The following is an 18,931-nucleotide window of genomic DNA, read 5'->3' as shown; positions in this document are numbered from 1 at the left end:
ATAGAAAGAAATATGAAGAGCCAGGTGTGGTGGTGCACGCTTGTAATCCCCGTGCTTGGGAGGCTGAGACAGGAGGATCGCACAGGTTCGAAGCCAGCCTCGGCTACTTAGTGAGGCTCTCGGCAACTTAGTGAGACCCTGTTTCCAAATAAAATATAAAATAGGGCAGGGAGTATAGCCCGGAGGTAGAAGGCCTCTTGGTTCCACCTCCAGTACCACAAAAAAAAAAAAGGAATATGAAGAAATGAAGGTAGAAAAATTAGGTATTCCAGCATTTGATGCTTTACTCTAATATTGTTGCTCTAGTGATGGAAATCAATTGACCACTTCCCCTAAGGCGTACAGTGAGGGCGCCTGTAGAACTCTGCCCTCCCTTGTCCTTTCGAGATTGACCTCTTTTTTTTTTTTTTTTTTGTTGTTGTTGTTCTACGGAGTGAACCCAAGGGCTTTCTACCTCCAAGCTACACTCCTAGCCCTATTTTTTTATTGAAACAGGGCCTCACTAAATTGAGGAGTGCCTCACTAAGTAGCTAAGGTTGACTGTGAACTTCAATCCTCCTGTCTCGGCCTCCCACTTACTGGGATTGCAAGTGTGCGCCACCACACCTGGGTCAAGATTTACATCTTATGCCTGAATAGTTCGCAAGAATCAGGAGAATCGAAGCACATGCAGAGAGTGAAATATTTAGGTAGCCAGGTTTTCTGAAACGGTATGCTAAATTCATGCTGAGGCAAGGGTGGGGCTTGGAAAAGTTATGAAAATCTCAGTTGTGTGACTATAGAGGTTTTTATCTGCAAGTTTTTCAGCTACAGATTTTATTTATAAAGGATGAGACATTACCGAAAGAGAATGTCTTGAATCAACATGTTTCTTCCAACCCGAATGAATAATTCTGTCCTTTTTCTGAAAATTATTTTGTATTATGTTTTTTTGGCTCTTATCATTACTGCTACGGTAGTGTTTTCTCCCTGACATTTTCCCACCTTTCTTCTGCAGCATAAAGAGAACGGTGCGTTCTCCGTGCTTGTCGACCACTATGTGAGGGAGGAAGAAGGCACTGGGGTCGTGCACCAGGCCCCGTACTTTGGTGCTGTGAGTATCACAATCTTGCAGACTTATTTATGAAAAGTAAATGTCAGTGGCTTCTTCTCATGGGATGCTGAGTACTATGCTTGCTAAGTTCTCACTGTCATCTGTACCGTGGAATCAGCCTCCTTTTCTTTTTTCTGTACCACCTTGCCCAGCAAAATTTTAGTTTTAAAACCATCTGCCATCTCATTTGGTAAATATTCTCTCCATGGGGGGAGATTCTGTGAAATAATTGTTGGGAATGACCTAATCCCTGGTCCCTGTGTGAGGTTCTGTTGCCTAGATAGGGCTTAAATACCTTCACTTAAAAGGATAAAGTTGATTGCGTGCATGTCAGAATATTGAAAAGTTCTCTTTTTTTTTTCTTTTTTTTTTTTCCCCCTTTTGAAATTGAGGACTGAACCCAGGGCATTCTACCTCTGAGCTACACCCAGCCCTATTTTTTTATTCTGTATTTTGAAACAGGGTCTCACTAAATTGCCCAGGACCTTACTAAGTAGCTGAGGCTGGCTGCAGACCCGCGATTTTCTTGTCTCAGCCTCCCAAGTACTGAGATGAAGTCTTTGGCCTTGTGCTTTTCCTCCTTCCCATGCCTAGACTTGGACGGCTTTATTTCTCCTCCCTTTGCCTCTTCCCAGGATGACTATCGGGTGTGTATGGACTTCAACATCATTCAGAAAGATTCGATTCCTGTGTGCCCTGTGGACGCTTCAGGCTGCTTCACGGCAGAAGTCACACACTTCTCAGGACAGTATGTGAAGGTTTGTAGTTTATATGACGTGAAAGATCTTGTTCTCATATTTATTTCAGTTGGTCCTTGCTGCCCAGTAAGGAAATCAATACAGTTTACAATTAATCCCCCTTTTAATTTATAATTATATGGTATTTACCCTAGAAAGTTATTTTCTTAGCACATAAAATCAAAGAAAGGGAGATGTTGTTAGCTATACTCAGAGTCTAATGTTTTTAAAGGAAGCAAACTCTAGTTTCAGAGATCAGAAGAAACTGAACTCTGATTTCTGTCTCATGAAACAGATTCATGAACTTGGGGAAACAATTCTGACTGAAAACTACCTTGAATTACTTAAGGTTTTTAGATTTTTTTTTTGTTGTTTTAATTTTTCATTGGTACATTGTAAGTGTGCATCGTAGATTCAAAATGGTACATAAATAAATGCACACGTCACTTGGCCTGTTACTCTCCATATCCTATCCTTCTCCCTTTCATTCTTCCCCATCAATGTTCATGAGATTGGTAGTGATACCTTATTTATGGACATATCCGGATTTGAACTTGAACAGATTTTTTTTATTTTTTCTTGTGGTACTAGTGATTGAATCTAGGGACATTCTACCTCTGAGTTACACCCCCAGCATTATTTTTATTCTTTATTATTTTTGGGGGTGTGTGTGTGGGGGGTCTGCAGATGGAACCCAGGGGCATTTGACCCCCGAACTATACCCACTGCCCTATTTTTTGTTTATTTTGAATCAGGATCTCACTAACTTGTGGAGGGCCTCACTAAGTAGCTGAGGCTGTCTGTGAACTGCGATCCTCCCATGTCAGCCTCCCAAACGCTGAGATTACAAGGGTGCGCCACCACGCCCGGCTTTATTCTTTATTTTTGAAACATGGTCCTGCTAAGTTTCGGAGGGCCTCACTAACTGAGGCTGGCCATGAACCTGTGATTTTCCTATTTCGGCCTCCCAAATACTGGGATTGCAAGTGTGATTACAAGCCCTGGTGTTGAACAAAGTATTTTAATTTTTGCCTTTTATTTTTAACATATGTGGAATTTTAATAGTATGTTATTACTGTGTTAGGATGTTTTCATGACTTAATTTTTTTTAACAGGATGCTGACAAAAATATCATCAAGCTCTTGAAAGACCAGGGTCGGCTTCTTGTTGCAAGCACCTTCACACACAGCTACCCTTTCTGCTGGAGGTGAGATGATACAACGACCACGTTGTACCTGGGGAATCAGACTTGTGGGTACAAGTTATGCACAGTGGCGCATGCCTGTAATCCAGTATGCAGGAAGTCAAACAGAAGGGTCGAAGGATTAAGACCAGCATGCACTAACTAAGTAAGACCCTGCTGTAAAGTAAAAAATAAAATAGAGCTCAAGTTCTAGTTCAAAGATATACTTTCTAGGATTCAATTTCCAGTACCACGTATACAAAAAAAAGACAATGTACCCAATACCTACATAATTCTGGGGCCCATCTCATGTATCTTTTAGAGGGAGTGTTTGGAAACTGCCCTCTTATTTCATTTTTAGGAGAATTATATGAATGCATAAGGTTTTCAATTCCCTGAGTTGTATGAGAAAATAAATATATTGTTTTATGTTATGGCCACAATACCATTTTCCCAAACATCTCTACAACTTTATAATGGAATTTATTGAGAAATTTATTGTGATATCAAGTTTTAATATAAGATCAATAGCCTCAAATTCATTCCCCAAGTTTCCTCATCTTTTCTGATGTTCACATCTTTTTTGGGGGGGGTCCTGCCCCTTTTTATTTTTTTATTTTGAAGCAGGGTCTCGCTGAGTTGCTAAGGTTGGCCTTGGACTCAGTCTCAGCCTCCTGAGTCACCAGGATTACAGGTGACTGCATCCATTTCTAGTTTTGTTCTTTTCTAGCTTTGCTTTTCTTGGGAGATGACAAGGGTGGAACCCAGAGGCTTTCTACCTCCGGGGTATACTCCCAGACCTATTTTATATTTTATTTGGAAACAGGGTCTCACTAAGTTGCTGTGAGCCTCAGTAAGTAGCTGAGGCTGGCTTCGAACCTGTGCGATCCTCCCATCTCAGCCTCCCAAGCGTGGGGATTACAAGTGTGCACCACCACGCCGGGCTTGATGTTCACATCTTTGAAACTTGTTATCCGCTGAACTGTGTTTTTTGTTCTAGAGTTGTTCATGTCTGTCTGTCTGTCTCTTTCTCACTAGGGATTGAATCTAGGGGCTTTCTACCTCTAAGCCACACTCTTATCCTTTTTTATTCTGAAACAGAATCTCACTATTCCCTGATGCCCTTGATAAAATTTGAGGCTGACCTTGAACCTGCTATCCTCAGCCTCCCAAGTACTTGGATTGCAGTCTGTGATCACACCAAGCATCTACTCTTGTTCTTCAGCCCAGGAGCATTCTACCACTGAGTTATATACTTACCTACCCACTCTCCCTTTTTTTTTTTTTTTTTTTTTTTTTTTATTTGTGTGGTGCTGGGAAATGAATCCAGGGCCAGTCTAGTCTACCTCTGAGCTATATTCCCCCCCCAGCCCTTTAATATTTTTATATTATGAAATATGGTCTCATTAAGTGGCTGGCAGCCTCATTAAATTTCTGAGGCTGGCATTGAACCTGCCATCCTCAGCTAGCCTCCCAAATCCTGGGATTACGGGCATGTGTGACCACAACCAGGTTCTGCCCCTTTTTATTTTATTTTTTTATTGTGAAACAGGGTCTCGCTGAGTTGCTAAGGTTGGCCTTGGACTCAGTCTCAGCCTCCTGAGTCACCAGGATTACAGGTGTGGATCCTCTGCATTCATTTCTAGTCTTGTTCTTTCATTTCTAGTTCTTTCATTTCTGCCTTTGCTTTTCTTGGGAGATGACAAGTTTTGAAGACTTAGACAATTATTTTTTTGTGTGGTACTGGGGGTGGAACCCAGAGGATTTCTACCTCCAGGACATACTCCCAGACCTTTTTGTATATTTTATTTGGAAACAGGGTCTCACTAAGCTACTGAAAGCCTCACTAAGTAGCTGAGGCTGGCTTTGAACCCGTGCGATCCTCCTGTCTCAGCCTCCCAAGCGCGGGGATTACAAGCGTACACCACCACGCCCAGCTTGACTTAGACAATTTTATAATTAAAATATGCCTTAGCAGAAGGCCAAGTAGGTGATGTGACATTAATAAGAGACTAAATGTCATTCTTGCCCTGGGTGCCTGCATGTCCCTTCTGACCAGCTGCATCTACATGCTTGCCTCCCCAGATCGGACACGCCCCTCATTTACAAAGCTGTGCCCAGTTGGTTTGTGCGAGTGGAGCACATGGTGGACCAACTCCTGAAGAACAACGCCCTGTGTTACTGGTGAGCGGCGAGAAGTGTTGCTTCATACTGTCCTTTGCATGCAGTTATTAGCATGGTTTATGTGCTTCCAGATTGTCCTTTTACTAGGTGCCTTTTATTTATTTTAATAGCTGTCTCTGTTCTATATGTTAAGGAACATAAAATAGCTTAGCATAACCTTAAATAATAATGATTTTAAGCAGATCTCTACCTCTTGGCGCTTGTTGAGTTCGTGGAGTGAAATATGTTTTCGGCACTTGGCTTTATAAGCCCCCAGAAGTTTTGCTCTCCCTAGCTGACATTTGAGATAGGGTCTCACTAAGTATAAAAAAAATTACACTCCAGTGGTGTGATTTCACCTTTTGTGTGCAAAACAAAATAAGAATAGATACAAGTGTGGTGGCGCACACTTGTAATTCCAGCATTTGGGAGGCTGAGACAGGAGCATTGTGGCCAGCCTCAGCTACTTAGTGAGGACCTCTTCAACTCAGTGAGACCCTGTTTCAAATTAATAAAGAATAAAAAATAGAGCTGGGGGTGTAACTAGGAGGTAGAATGCCCCTGGGTTCCATCCCCAGTACTGCTAAAAAAAAAGAAAAGAAAAAAATAAGTTGATTTGGAGACAAGGGAGAGCATCTTGGCAATAAAGTAGTTTCAAGTTATAGCTTTGTAACGTTTTATAATCATGTGATCTTGATTTCTCAAAAAGCGGCATTTTCAACTTGAGGCTATCAAGCTCATTAGTTTCCCTACAGTGTATGGTACTCAGTATAGACTGTTAATAAGATAGCTTCAAGGAAGTGTATTCAAACATAGGACATTAGCTGCAGTGCCCCCAAGAAGAGGGTCTTTGGGTGACTATGGGTGCCCTGACTCAGCCTTGTGCTTAGCAAGATTCCTGCAAAGCTGAACCCCAAGGGATTAGCAGTTTTCCGGTGAGAAGCAGCAACAGTATTGGGAACAGGAGGAATGGCAGAGGGAAGGAAGGCTGCGTGGCAGACAGATGAGGAGGTGCATGCTGAGGATTTTGCCTCGTTGCTGGCGCCTCAAATTCAAGGGCAGTGATGACCAGAAAGGAAGCTGGAGAGGGCCGCAGAGAAGCTGCCAGCCCTGCGCTGATGGTTTAGGTGTGCTGCTGTCGCATTGAGTGGGGAGCAAGGCTGCTGGACCGCTGCTGGTCAGAGGACCCTGGTGAGGAAGTACTTGCCTTGTGTCTGCTCTGGGTCAGTTGGTGGCAGCACAGACTGTTCCGTGCATTGGTCCCATTCATCCAGAAAACATACTCTTAAGATCACAACTTTGTTTGAGGCCAGCCTCTGCAACTTAGGGAGACCTCAAAGTAAAAGGATCAGGGCCAGCCATCCTGGAGGCTGAAACAGGAGTATCCCTAGTTCTGTGTCAGCCTTAGCCACATAGGGAGACCTGTCTCAGAGTGGAAACTGGAATGGCTGCCAGCACAGCAAAACAGGAAGGCCGGCAGTGGGTATCAGTTACGACTGTGACTTCCTGGTGTTCCTACATGACTGATTTTCTACTCTGCCTGAGGCAGGGTCCCAGAGTTTGTTCGAGAAAAACGGTTTGGAAATTGGCTGAAAGATGCACGTGACTGGGCAATTTCCAGAAACAGATACTGGGGCACCCCCATCCCACTGTGGGTCAGCGCAGACTTTGAGGAGGTGAGTGCACACCAGGTGTCCTGGTGTTGACTTCTGCTGACGCACTTTGTTCATGCACGTGAATATGGTATGAAAAAATATGAATATGGTTTCTTCTTTATCCCTTTCCTATTTCATCTGGGATTTTTTTTCTTTATTCTTTCCTAGAATTACAACAGAAAATAATATTTTATTTTAGAGCTAGAACCTTTTCTTTGTGTAAAATGGAATGTATAGTTTGTATATTTCTCAAGGAAATCTTTATGTTTACTTTTTTTTTTTTTTTTTTTTTTTTTTTTGTGGTACTGGGGATGGAACCCAGGAGCATTCTACCTTCGAGCTACACCCCAGCCCTATTTTTTATTCTTTTTTTTTTTTTTGAAACAGGGTCTCACTGAGTTGCCAAGGGCCTCACTAAGTACAGTCTGCAAACTGTAATCCTCAAGTCATGTGTGCATGAGTGTGTGTGTGTGCGCATATTTCTATTAAATGGCCTTCTGTTCAGTGCTGAAAGCATTACATCTGTGATGAACAGCAGCCTGGGAGTGGGTAAATGTTAGGAATCTAAAGGGCAACAGAGAAGCGGCTGAATCAGAAGACTTCTGGAGACTGAATAGGAAGGATAGAGAAGGAGGCTGTACCTCTTCTACTTTCTAGGGTACCTCTAGGCAGCGGACACTTACCTACCCTCCTTCCCCCATGAGAAGGCATAGCAGCTCTTGCTGGTGCAGCCCAAGCCTGATAATCCTCCCATCTGAGTGCCCAAGCTAGCCCTCTCAGCCCTTCACCCAGACATAACCCTATCATCCAGTGATGTAGGTTAATTTTATTTTTTTAATCTGGTCCAAGCATGATATTTTAGTTCTAGCTCTGTCTTGGGAAGATTTCAGATTAAAGTACCAGATTCCATTGTCAGGAAGGAACTCAGATACCTTAGAGCATCGAAGGCATTTCACTTGTCCTGGTTGCAAAAAAAGGGAAAGTTTCTGAGGCCAAATGTGAATGCCATGTAATAACTCAGCATTATCTCCTTGGCTAAGAAGCGCCTGGTTTCACCTTGGTTTTGGCAGGTGGTTTGTATCGGGTCGGTGGCAGAGCTGGAAGAGCTGTCTGGAGTAAAGGTTTCAGATCTCCACAGAGAGAGGTCAGTTTCTGAATGTTTGCTCCACTTCAGTCCTGTCATCCTCTTAAGACAAGATCTCTAGCACATTGCAGAGATGCCTGTGAAAAGCGCCAGTTTGTGAATTGCTTTGTTGATAACTCTGGGTTGAGGTAGTATGTCTTCCCCCCTTGATTGAAACATCAGGTAGGTGGGGGCCTTCCAAATTGGGGTCCCCTGGCGCTCTGAGAACATTTGAAATGCGCTGACACTTCTTTTGTGAGTGCACATACAGCCCTGCGTTGCTCACCCGTGGGATGTTCTGGGAAGGGGTTATTGGTGATTTTATCCTTGTCCTTGAGCAGTCTGTGAACTACACCCCCAGCTCTTGTTTTCTTTCTCTTGTATTTTGAAAGGTCTTGCTAAGTTGTTGTGGGTCTCACTATACTGAGGAGACTGGTCTAAAATCTGCAACACCCCTGTCTCATCTTCTCAAGTACTGGGATTATAGGCGTGCGCCACCACGCCTAGCTATATATATTCAATACTTTTTTGCAACTTGTAGCACATCGGGTGGGTTTGCACTGCCGTCAAACATACGAACCACGTTCAGGCTGGTCCATGTTGCACGGTGATAGGAATCTTCAGCCTGTTGTGATTATATGGGCCTGCTGTTGTGTACGCAGTCCCTCACCAAAATACTGCTGTGCCGCACATGCCTATAGTATGCTATCAGGACTTTGTGTTCCTGTGAGCAATTGAATTGCAAGTTCAGTTGTGCTTAAAATTAATAAATGCGTCAACTTCTCTTTTTGTTAGCATCGATCACCTGACTATTCCATCACGATGTGGGAAAGGATCCTTGCGACGCATATCTGAAGTGTTCGACTGCTGGTTTGAGAGCGGCAGCATGCCCTATGCTCAGGTTCACTTTCCGTTTGAGAACAAGAGGGAGTTTGAGGATGCTTTCCCTGCAGACTTCATTGCTGAAGGCATTGACCAGACTAGAGGATGGTATGCCCAATCTCTAAAAGTATCGTGTCGGTTTATAGAATATTGAAGTATTTCATGGAGTGCCCACCTGTATTTGCTGACTGCTGGCGAGGGTTGTGGCGAATAGTCTTCTTTTCTATCCTCCGCCCTCCCACGTGGCATGGGGAATAAAGTTACTATTTCACTAACATTTTGAAATATATCTTTATGTCAAATGGGAAGCTTTAAGTTCTAGAAAACATTTAAGTATGTTCTTAATTTAAATCATTTACTAAAAAGATGAGTGTTTACAAGGCAAGTTGTGTGCTAGAGATTTGGAAAGTAGTAAGAAATTAGTCTAGCATCAAATTAACACATTTAAAAACAGACTGAGAAAACATATATATATTTATATACATATACGTGAGAGCACGAGCGAGCGTGCGTGAGGAGTTTAGCATTGGTTTTACCAGATGACTTCTTTAAATTGGCCACTCATCGAAATTGAAAAAGTGAGTTACTTTTTTGTTGTTGGTGGGTTTGCTAGGTTGGGTACTAATTACCATTATTATTAATGTGTCTGCCAGGGTGTGTTTCTAGCAGATTTCTGAGATCATTTTCTGCTTTTCCAATTTGTAGCAATCATTTCATTACGCCTTGGTGCTCTACGTTGTGTTGTTTTAGATTGCTGCTTGTTTGGGGAGAGTTTGCTCGTCTGGCCATATTCTAGTCTTTATGTGCTCCCTGGCCCCTTCTCCTTCCCTGTGGTCTGGACTGCCCCTTTGGAACTGAATGGGCTGTGTGGATGAATTCATACCGTGTTGTGGTCTGGTCTCATCAGTGCAGGTTCCTAGAGTACAGGGTCAGGTCAGGGTGATAGGATTTCATCCCTCCTTAGACAGCAGAATGAGGTCAGAGAGGCACAGGAAAATCACGCCAGGACAGCTTTACTGGCATCCGAACACCTCCCAGGATGGCAGAAGTATGCAGGTGCCCAAGAGCATCACTGTTACAGTCAGCATTCTCCCCATGAGATCCAGACCCCTGACACACAAAACACACAGGCAGAAGAGTTGTTATTTGCTTTCGAGCCTGGAGACTTAAGTACATGGTAGACTGGTTTCTAAGCAGGAGCCATAGCTACAGGTTCCCAACCTCACAGCAGGAGCAGAGTATGAGAGCTTGTCAGCTCAGGGCGGCAGGGGAGAGAGAAAAGGACAGCTGCAGTGGCCTGGCCAGGGAAACACTGTCCCCACATTGTTCCAGGGACCCTTCCCCCATCTCGTTGTGTCCCTGGACATGGCTACAAGGCTTAGCACATGAACTCTGGGGGACATTTTAAATCAGCCATAGCCTTAACCCCTGTGGCAAGAGGTAAGTGTTCTCTGAAGGGCCCAGCTCCGTAGCTGTGATGAACGAGATGCTTAGTATTTGACAGAGTGGAAGCATTTTCTCATTACATTGCTCGTCCTGTGGGTCTTGTGCACACGCTTTCATTTCTCAATTTCAGTAGGTCCTGGCAGCAGAAGGGAGGGTCGGCACATCACCACAGGCCTCTGTTTTGAGGCAAATTTTGGGTTGCAAATGGAGGCACTCATTTGAACCTTGGTGCATTCCAGGCATCTCATACTTTGCAACCCTTCCCACATAGGTCTTATGTGTTACTGGGACCAACAACTGTCACATTCTGTGTTTGACAGAAGTATATATCAAAAATAGAAACTCAGGCCAGGCATGGTGGCGCACTCTTGTACTCCCAGCATTCGAGAGGCTGAGACAGGAAGATCGCGGTTTGCAGCCAGCCTCAGCTACTTAGTGAGGCCCTCTACAGCTTAGTGAGACCCTGTTTCAAAATAAAGAATAAAATATAGGGCTGGTGGTGGAGCTTGGAGGCAGAATGCCCCTGTGTTTAATCCACACTATGGTGCCCCCCCCCAAAAAAAAATCAACCTAGTAACGATGTTTTTCCTGTACTTCCTAATCTTAGCTGATATTTTTTTCCTTTCCAGGTTTTACACCCTGCTGGTGCTGGCCACAGCCCTCTTTGGACAGCCGCCTTTCAAGAACGTGATTGTGAACGGGCTTGTCCTGGCCAGGCAGGTGCACTTCTTCTGTGTAGTGACTTGTTCCAGTTGCCGTGTCCTTTATCCTTAAGCCGGGAAGTTCTTGTCTCTTTAAAGCAGCCACATCCTGGTTGCACCTCACCCTGTTTTCTCTCAACGAGGGGTTTAGGAACATTAAAATCCAGCTCTAAGTCAGACATGGTGGCCTGTGCCCAGGATCTCAGTCCTCGGCAGGCTGAGACAGGAGGATCACAGGTGCACAGTAAATTAGCAAGACCTTATTTCAAAATAAAGAACAAAACAGGGCTGGGGGTTTAGTAGAGAGTGGAAAATCCCTGGGTTCAACCCCCAGCACCACACCCACAATAAAATAAATGAGTAGGTAAATCTATCTCTTTCCCCTTCCCCCCCACCTGTGGAGTTCTTCACCCTTTACTTTTGTGACTCCTTAGGTCCAAGCTCTTCTAAGAAAGAGTAGGAGTACATTATGATGCCACCAGCTGCACAATGCTACTAGCGATATCAGTAGTGTTATATGTAGATAAGGTTGACTTAGCATTTGTGAGATTCTTTGTACTTACAGGCCTCTGCAATAGTCCTAAAATGTTGAATTTTTGTTTTCTTCTCCCTAATACATGAGGGACAAGAGCCAGTGTATTTATGTGTTCCTATTTGTAGACATCTCTATCCGTGTAGACATATTCACTGTGTTGTTTACTTAATTTATCTACTTTTTGTATTACAAGTGATGGCCAAAAAATGAGCAAACGAAAAAAGAATTATCCAGATCCAGTTGAGATCATCCATAAGTATGGTGCTGATGCCCTCAGGTACAGAGCAGTGCTTTTACTTGTGTGTATTTCTCCTTATCTATTAGTCAGGATTTTTATATTTGGTTTATAATTATCTCTTTAGACATAGATCTCTACTATGTGAAAATTTATATTGTTTAAGTTGTTGATTTTAAACTCAAAAGAGTTTTCTATGTAATCATAACATTTTCAAACCTAGAGGCCTTTTTAAGGAACTCAACCTGTGTTGGATTTCAGGAGCATTCTGGGCTTTCCCAGGCTAGTTGTAGGTTGCTGAAACCTTGCCTCTTTTCTGGGCTCCTTATCTTGTTGGCATTAGAATTCTCTTTCATCATTTATTTTAATTTTGTACTTAACCATATGAGATATTTATAAAAGAGTAAATAAGGTAATATTAAAGAGGTTTCAGGGAAATTCAAGCTATTTTTTGAAATAGTGATAATCACTGAAACCGCATATTCAAGTTGAAAGGGACTTAGATTCTTATTCAGCATCCTCACACCCAAGCCGGCAGCTGGATACCATCACTCAGCGATGTATGGCCAAGCATGGTTTTCCCCTTTTTTAGAAAAATGTGTATTTTAATTTTGCCCTTGTTATGTCAAGTAATAACATTTGGTTTTCCATCTACATAACTTTCTGATGTAAATATTCCCCTCTTGTAGATTATATCTGATCAACTCCCCTGTGGTGAGGGCAGAAAATCTCCGCTTTAAGGAGGAGGGTGTGAGGGACGTCCTGAAGGATGTGCTGCTCCCGTGGTACAATGCGTACCGCTTCTTCATCCAGAATGTCTTCAGGCTGCACAAGGTACGGACTGCAGGCGGCTGCGTTGGCGAACTCTGCGAGGTCGGCGCTCCGTGCTGGACAGTGGGGCCGCCATCCTGCTGTCTCAAGTCAGGGTGCCATGAACGTGAAGGTGCATCAGGGATCTGGGCTCCTCTGGAGGGCTTGGGCCTCACCTGTAGAAGAGTTATATCCTAGCCGTTACGTAAGCCAGTTCTGGTGCCCATCCGGGATGCTGTGTCTAGTGAGACCCACTCCCCTCCTGGAACCTGTGAAGCAGAGAACCAGAGGGGACTGTGAAGGAGCCAGCTGCTGTTGGAGCGAGTGGGGCAGCTGGCAAAGGGCAGAGCCTGGGGTCGGGCCAGCCACTTGAGAAGGGGGTCAAGAAAGGCCATGTGTGGTGCAGTGGGCTGAGACCTGGCAGTGACAGGTTGTCCTGTTTGTCGGTTCCTGCTAGTGAATGCATGAGGCTCCTGTTTGAACAGATCCGCTCACTGGAGGGCCAGTGGGTAGGTCACTCACCCTGGCTGCCAGTGCATTGGGCTCAGTTGCTTCTGTTAATGAGGACACAGCCCACCACCCAGGGGTGCTATGGTACAAATCCTCTGGGATTTGAGGAAGCAGGTGTTTTCTGGGCTCCTAGCATTGTTCTCTTTGCTGTTGTTTTTGTTTTGTTTGCAGTACTGGGGATGGAACCCAGGGGCAGTCTACCCCTGAACTACACTCCCACCCCTATATTTTATTTTTTATTTTGGAACGGAGCCTCACGAGGTAGCTAATGACAGGATTACAAAGAAAACACTGCAGCTGGGCATGGTTGCGCACTTTCAGGTTTTTTTCTTCTTTTTGTGATGGCACTGGGGATTGAAACCAGGGACATTTATCTCCAAGCTGCACCCTCCACACGATATTTATTTTGAAACATAGCCTCACTAGGTTAATGAAAGTCTCACTGTTTTCTGAAACTGTCCTCGAATCTGCAATTCTCATGTCTCAGCCTCCCAAGTACTGGGATTACAAGCGTGTGCCCCCATGCCTGGCTTCAGTATGTATCTTCATCCATTCAGTCATAGAACGTTTTATTGTCCTTCTTTCCTGAAAGCAGTGCCACATGATTTTCAAATGTCTGGATTCAGAATCACCCTTTTGTGCAGAGAAGTTGGTGTTGGTTTTTTTTTTTTAACAAGCTATCTTCATTTTACCCTGTTAATTGAAGACCTAATGTCCTGAGGTGGTGCTTATCACGATACTATTGGTAGCTATCGGAAGTTTAGATGGCCTGGTGACAGGGTTTGGGGTTTTTTGTTGCTGCTACCTTTGGTGTTAGTGATTTATAGTGTTTATTTCTCTCTAGTAGTTTCTCCATCATGCATGTGAATGTTAACTGTCTGTAGGAAGAAGAAATGGAATTCCTCTACAATGAGAACACGGTTAGAGAGAGCCCCAACATCACAGACCGGTGGATCCTGTCCTTCATGCAGTCACTCCTGGGATTCTTTGAGACCGAAATGGCAGGTGGGTCATCTAAGAATAAGGACTGTTTTGTCTCTATAATTGTCCTCTTTGCATTTAACTGTTTTCCTTTCTGAACATAGAGGATATTCTGAGAAGTTAAATCATTTCCTTTAGCGATCTGAGCCTCTGTTGGCACTGTTCTGTTACATTTCCTCCTGCACCATGCTTCTCAGAGTATGCGTGGGCAGCCTAGATGCTGAGCGACACAGACGGGAGGTTTTGTTTTTTCTCGTTGGGTGGTTTTGTGTAGACACTAAATACCTTGACCATGTGTACATCCTCAATAAATGAGCCACTTGTAATTGCTTTATTATGATTTTTATGTGTCCTTAGTATGTCGAGCCCTCTGGATAGAAGGGATGCTTGTTCTTGGGTGTTCAGCACCCTCCTGCCCCAAAGCCTGATGAGGGCTGCCTGACTGTTTCTCTTACTTTTAGCTTATAGGCTTTATACTGTGGTACCTCGGCTGGTCAAGTTTGTAGATGTTCTGACCAACTGGTATGTTAGAATGAATCGCAGAAGGTTAAAGGTAAGTGCTTTTGAGAAAAGCAAAGTGTATTAGAGATGAGGGTTGAAAGAAAATGAAAACAGCCAAAAGGAAAGGGAACATGTTCAGGAGTTACACTGCCTATTAACTGGATAGATTGCCATTTGATAGGAACCCATAATTTCTAAAAGTCATTTTGCATTTTTCACAATACAACTGTGAGTATGTCGTTGAGGAGAATGTGTCGAGGTCCGCATACTACTAAACTGAGCAGATCTTTCAGAATTCTGCAAATATTCCTAGATACGACTCTGATCTTGAGAGAGGTACTTCCTTGTTTCTACCCCTAGATGATGATTTATTAAGTATTTGTTGTAGTCAAAATGCTTTTGTAGCTGTTGGGGGCTAACGATGAGTGTAACATGTGCCCTAGGCTCAGGACTTAGGCCTTGTATAGAAATAATGGTGGGACTAGGCAGGGAATGAGAGTGCCCTCAGTGCAGGCCACTAGCTGAGGGCACCACAGTGCCTTGGTCCTGTGTTAGTTATTTAATAATTTATTATTAATAATATATTTTTATTATTTTTATTTTTTTATTTATTTTTTGCGGGTCTGGGTATTGGATATGTCAGCAGCCAGGCGTGATGGCGCACACTTGTAATCCCAGCATTCAGGAGGCGAGAGACCAGAGGACCGCGGTTTGCGGGCAGCCTTAGCTACTTAGTGGGACCCTGTTTCCAAATAAAATATAAAATAGGTCTGGGAGTACAGCCTGGAGGTAGAAAGTCCTTAGGTTCCACCCCCAGTACCACACACAAGGAAGGAAGAAAGGAAGAAATAAATAGGGCTGGGGATGTAGTTCAGGGTAGAATATTCCTGGTTTCCATTCCCAGTACTGCAAAAAAAAAAAAAAAATTTAAACATAAACACGTGTGTGTGTGTGTGTGTGTGTGTGTGTGTGTGTGTGTGTGTAGTGCTAGGGATTGAAACCAGGAACATTCTGCCTGTGAGCTATACCCCTATCCCTATTTTTGTTTTGTTTTTGGTTTGAGACAGGGTTTTGTTAAATTGCAGAGGGCCTGCCTCACTTAGTAGCTGAGGATGGCCACGAACCTGTGATCCTCCTGTCTCAGCCTCCAAGTACTGGGATTACAAGCACGTGCCACCATGTCTGGCTTATTAAACACATTTATGTGGGTATATATACGTAGACACAAATCTAGAAGACCTACATTAAAATGTTTATAGTAGTCATCTCTGGGTAACTAGATTATGGTGGATTTTCCTTTTTATTATTATCTTTGTTTTTCCTACAGTGAATTAGTATAATTCCTTTAAGAACACATGGCCTATATTTTGTTTTTTGGTGAGACTGTCTCAAAGAATAAAAAAGGGCTGAGGGTAGGGCTTGTAAGGTAGAATGCCTCTGGGTTCAATTCCCAGTATCACAACATAAATAAATAAATAAATAAAGCAAATAACAGAATAGATAATACCTAACTGTCCCCTCAGGTTTTCTGTTGGCTGCTGTTTCTGTGTGCTGCATGTGACTGTTTTCTACCTCAGCCTTCAGAGTCAGTCTTTACCCAGTGACAGAGCCACTCTCTGTGTGCTTGGCCTCAAGGTGGCCAGTGGCCACGGCCGTTTCTTATTTTGTCTCTTGTGTTCTCTGTGGGTTGCAGCTTTTTATTTTGGTGGTACTTGGGTTCCTGGAAGCCCTTCTACCTCGGGCTACACTCCCAGACCTATTTTATACTTTTTTATTTTTGGAAACAGGGTCTCTTAAGCCAGCGCGCGTGGCTAGCTTCGAACCTGCGCGATCCTCCTGTCTCTGCCTCCCAAGCACGGGGATTACAAGTGTGCGCCACCACGCCCGGCATGGGTTGCAGCTTTTTAATAAACTTCATTTTCTTTTTGCTGCTGGGGATTAAACCCTGGGACATCCTACCTCCAGCTTAGACTCTAGCCCTGATTTATTTCTTATTTGGAAACAGGGTCTTGCTAAGTTTCTGAAGGTCTCACTAAGTTTTTGAGGCTGGTTTTGAACCTGTGATGTTCTTGTCTGAGCCTACAAAGTACTGGGATTGCAAACATGAGCCACTGTGCCCTGCTCAGTAAGATTTTATCTATTTCTATAACATGCTGATTTGTTGTTGTTTTGTTTTAGCTGTTTAATGTTTGTTTTGTTTTTATTCACCAGGGTGAAAATGGGATGGAGGATTGTGTCATGGCCCTGGAGACCTTGTTCAGTGTTCTGCTCTCTCTGTGCAGACTGATGGTGAGATGCGAGGCCCCTTCCCAAACCCTGGCTGGCGGACAGCGTGCAGGGCTCTTCTGCTGACCTCTGCGTGGTAGAAAAGTTTTAAGACAGCGGACATCCCCAGTTTCTTCTCAGAAAGCTTGTTAGCTCATTTATGTCGAAAAAGGGCTAAGAAATACTAGGATCTTAATATCTTTGGTAGGAGCGTCCAGGTCAAGAGCCTTGTCAACCAAGGCTCTAGAGTTGGAGCTAAGACATACCTTGTCTTGCTGTGGATTGTTCCTAAGCTCATCTAGTGGAACAAATACACCACAAGCAACTTCCTTAATTTAACATAGAAAAATGTGCAAGTAATTGAAATGCGTGCCTATCACTTAAAATATGAATTAAATGTTACTCAGATGAGAAAGCGCCAGCTTTAATTTCCCGTATTCAGTTCTGCTGTTCCAGTGTAATGTTACAGGCCTCCCACCCACTCTAACCTTACTCAAGGAGCCCTGCCTTGTATGAGGTCCTGTGCCTGGTGCCTGTCTTGCCCGGCCCCGTTCTTGTGCATCCTGTGAGGCAGGTGGTGTTTTCCCAATTGGAGACAAGATTTCTGAGCATTGGGCTCTTCAGTGCATATTGAGTTGACTGGCACTTGGTCATAGATCCTAGTGTTCGGACACTTTCTAGTGATCTGGTGGTGTTTGAGCTCTGCGGCCTGTAGCCCTACTTCTATGCTTGATGAACACTGAATTTGTTCTTTCATAGGACATATTTAGTGACCTCATGCCCATGTCTGTGTATTAATATCACCTTAAAATATTTAGTTGCTGTTTCTCAGTGTGAAATTGGATGATGGCAATCTATGAATACTCTCGCACAGGCGCCTTACACACCATTCCTCACTGAATTGATGTACCAGAATCTAAAGCTGCTCATCGACCCTGCTTCAGTTCAAGACAAAGACACACTCAGCATCCACTACCTCATGTTGCCTCGTGTTCGGTAGGAATCAGTACAACAGATAAATACATGGGAAAGAGCGTTGGCAGAGCATGTGGGGACCCAAGCTCTTGGGGAAGCAATAGAGAAAGAATTTTTCTGCCCCATCCCGTCCGAGCCCCTCTTCTCACCTAAGCTGATGTGAGCTGCTCTTCAAGCGGCAGAGTGGGACCCACTTCAGTATACAGTAGGTGGGGTGCCCAGTGCAGCCCCTCTGTAGAGCGGGGGCAGGAGGCGTGTGGGCGCCCCTGGAGAACCCCCGGGAGCTCAGTGTGTGTGCCCTGAGGCACGGCCAGGTGGTTGTCTTCCCCACACACCACGGGGCTGCCGAGCTACCCGTTCCCTTCTTTGGTTACCATTTCTCTCAGCTAAGCATGCCTTCTGGATCTCACCTTTTAAATCTAATTTCTGTCTACCTCTACAAATCAGAGAGGAACTGATTGACAAGAAAACCGAGAGCGCAGTATCCAGAATGCAGTCTGTGATTGAACTCGGGCGAGTGATCCGAGACCGCAAGACAATACCTATAAAGGTATGAAATCCTACTTAGATTTTATGTCTTGGGAATGCTTTCTTAATGTGGAGAGTTTTCTACAATCGTGATTTTTTTTTTTTTTTTTTCACAGTGAAGGTATTAGCTCAGATTAACCAGCCTGTATATTAAGATCCAGATGAACATTCTACAATCATGATTTTTTTTTTTTTTTTTCCACAGTGAAGGTATTAGCTCAGATTAACCAGCCTGTATATTAAGATCCAGATGAACACTCACTGTCCTATTTTCGTTCTGGGTAAAGCATTGGCTTCTTAAACGTTTCTCTCCTTTTTTCTCTTAGTATCCTTTGAAAGAAATTGTGGTTATCCATCAGGATCCAGAAGCTCTTAATGATATCAAGTCTTTGGAAAAGTATATCCTTGAGGTAAGGAAATTACTTCCATTTTGGATTCAGATAGTTTTTTTTCTTTGAAGATTATTTTGATGAATATTCCTCATTGAAGTTCTTTTCCTTTTGTAAATCAGTACACACATAGCAAGTATAACTCCCCATGAAACCTTACAAATGGAATCATCTTGAGTTTTCATAATATATAATAGTAAGTCTTTAGTTTTTATTTTA

At 43.6% G+C, this 18,931-nt stretch overlaps 1 protein-coding gene across 1 annotated transcript in view; it reads left to right on the top strand.

The window, feature by feature from the left end:
• IARS1 (isoleucyl-tRNA synthetase 1) overlaps nt 1-18,931 on the top strand; it is a gene marked incomplete at its 3' end in the record, with an annotated part of 47,776 nt that overhangs the window by 12,628 nt on the left and 16,217 nt on the right. Inside the window, exons 9-24 of the mRNA XM_080708464.1 lie at nt 998-1,093; nt 1,729-1,851; nt 2,946-3,037; nt 5,099-5,197; nt 6,726-6,852; nt 7,902-7,975; nt 8,750-8,944; nt 10,912-10,998; nt 11,712-11,795; nt 12,443-12,587; nt 13,958-14,078; nt 14,516-14,607; nt 16,767-16,844; nt 17,695-17,816; nt 18,243-18,345; nt 18,650-18,733. Of these exons, the coding sequence (XP_080564590.1) occupies nt 998-1,093; nt 1,729-1,851; nt 2,946-3,037; nt 5,099-5,197; nt 6,726-6,852; nt 7,902-7,975; nt 8,750-8,944; nt 10,912-10,998; nt 11,712-11,795; nt 12,443-12,587; nt 13,958-14,078; nt 14,516-14,607; nt 16,767-16,844; nt 17,695-17,816; nt 18,243-18,345; nt 18,650-18,733 (1,722 nt within the window). The remainder of the gene's footprint in view (nt 1-997; nt 1,094-1,728; nt 1,852-2,945; nt 3,038-5,098; nt 5,198-6,725; nt 6,853-7,901; nt 7,976-8,749; nt 8,945-10,911; nt 10,999-11,711; nt 11,796-12,442; nt 12,588-13,957; nt 14,079-14,515; nt 14,608-16,766; nt 16,845-17,694; nt 17,817-18,242; nt 18,346-18,649; nt 18,734-18,931) is intronic.

This window comes from Muscardinus avellanarius, assembly GCF_963383645.1.
Source record: "Muscardinus avellanarius genome assembly, chromosome: 13".
NCBI lineage: Eukaryota > Metazoa > Chordata > Mammalia > Rodentia > Gliridae > Muscardinus > Muscardinus avellanarius.
The sequence above is the reverse complement of the archived record's forward strand: the minus strand, read 5'-3'. Positions and strand labels throughout refer to the sequence as shown.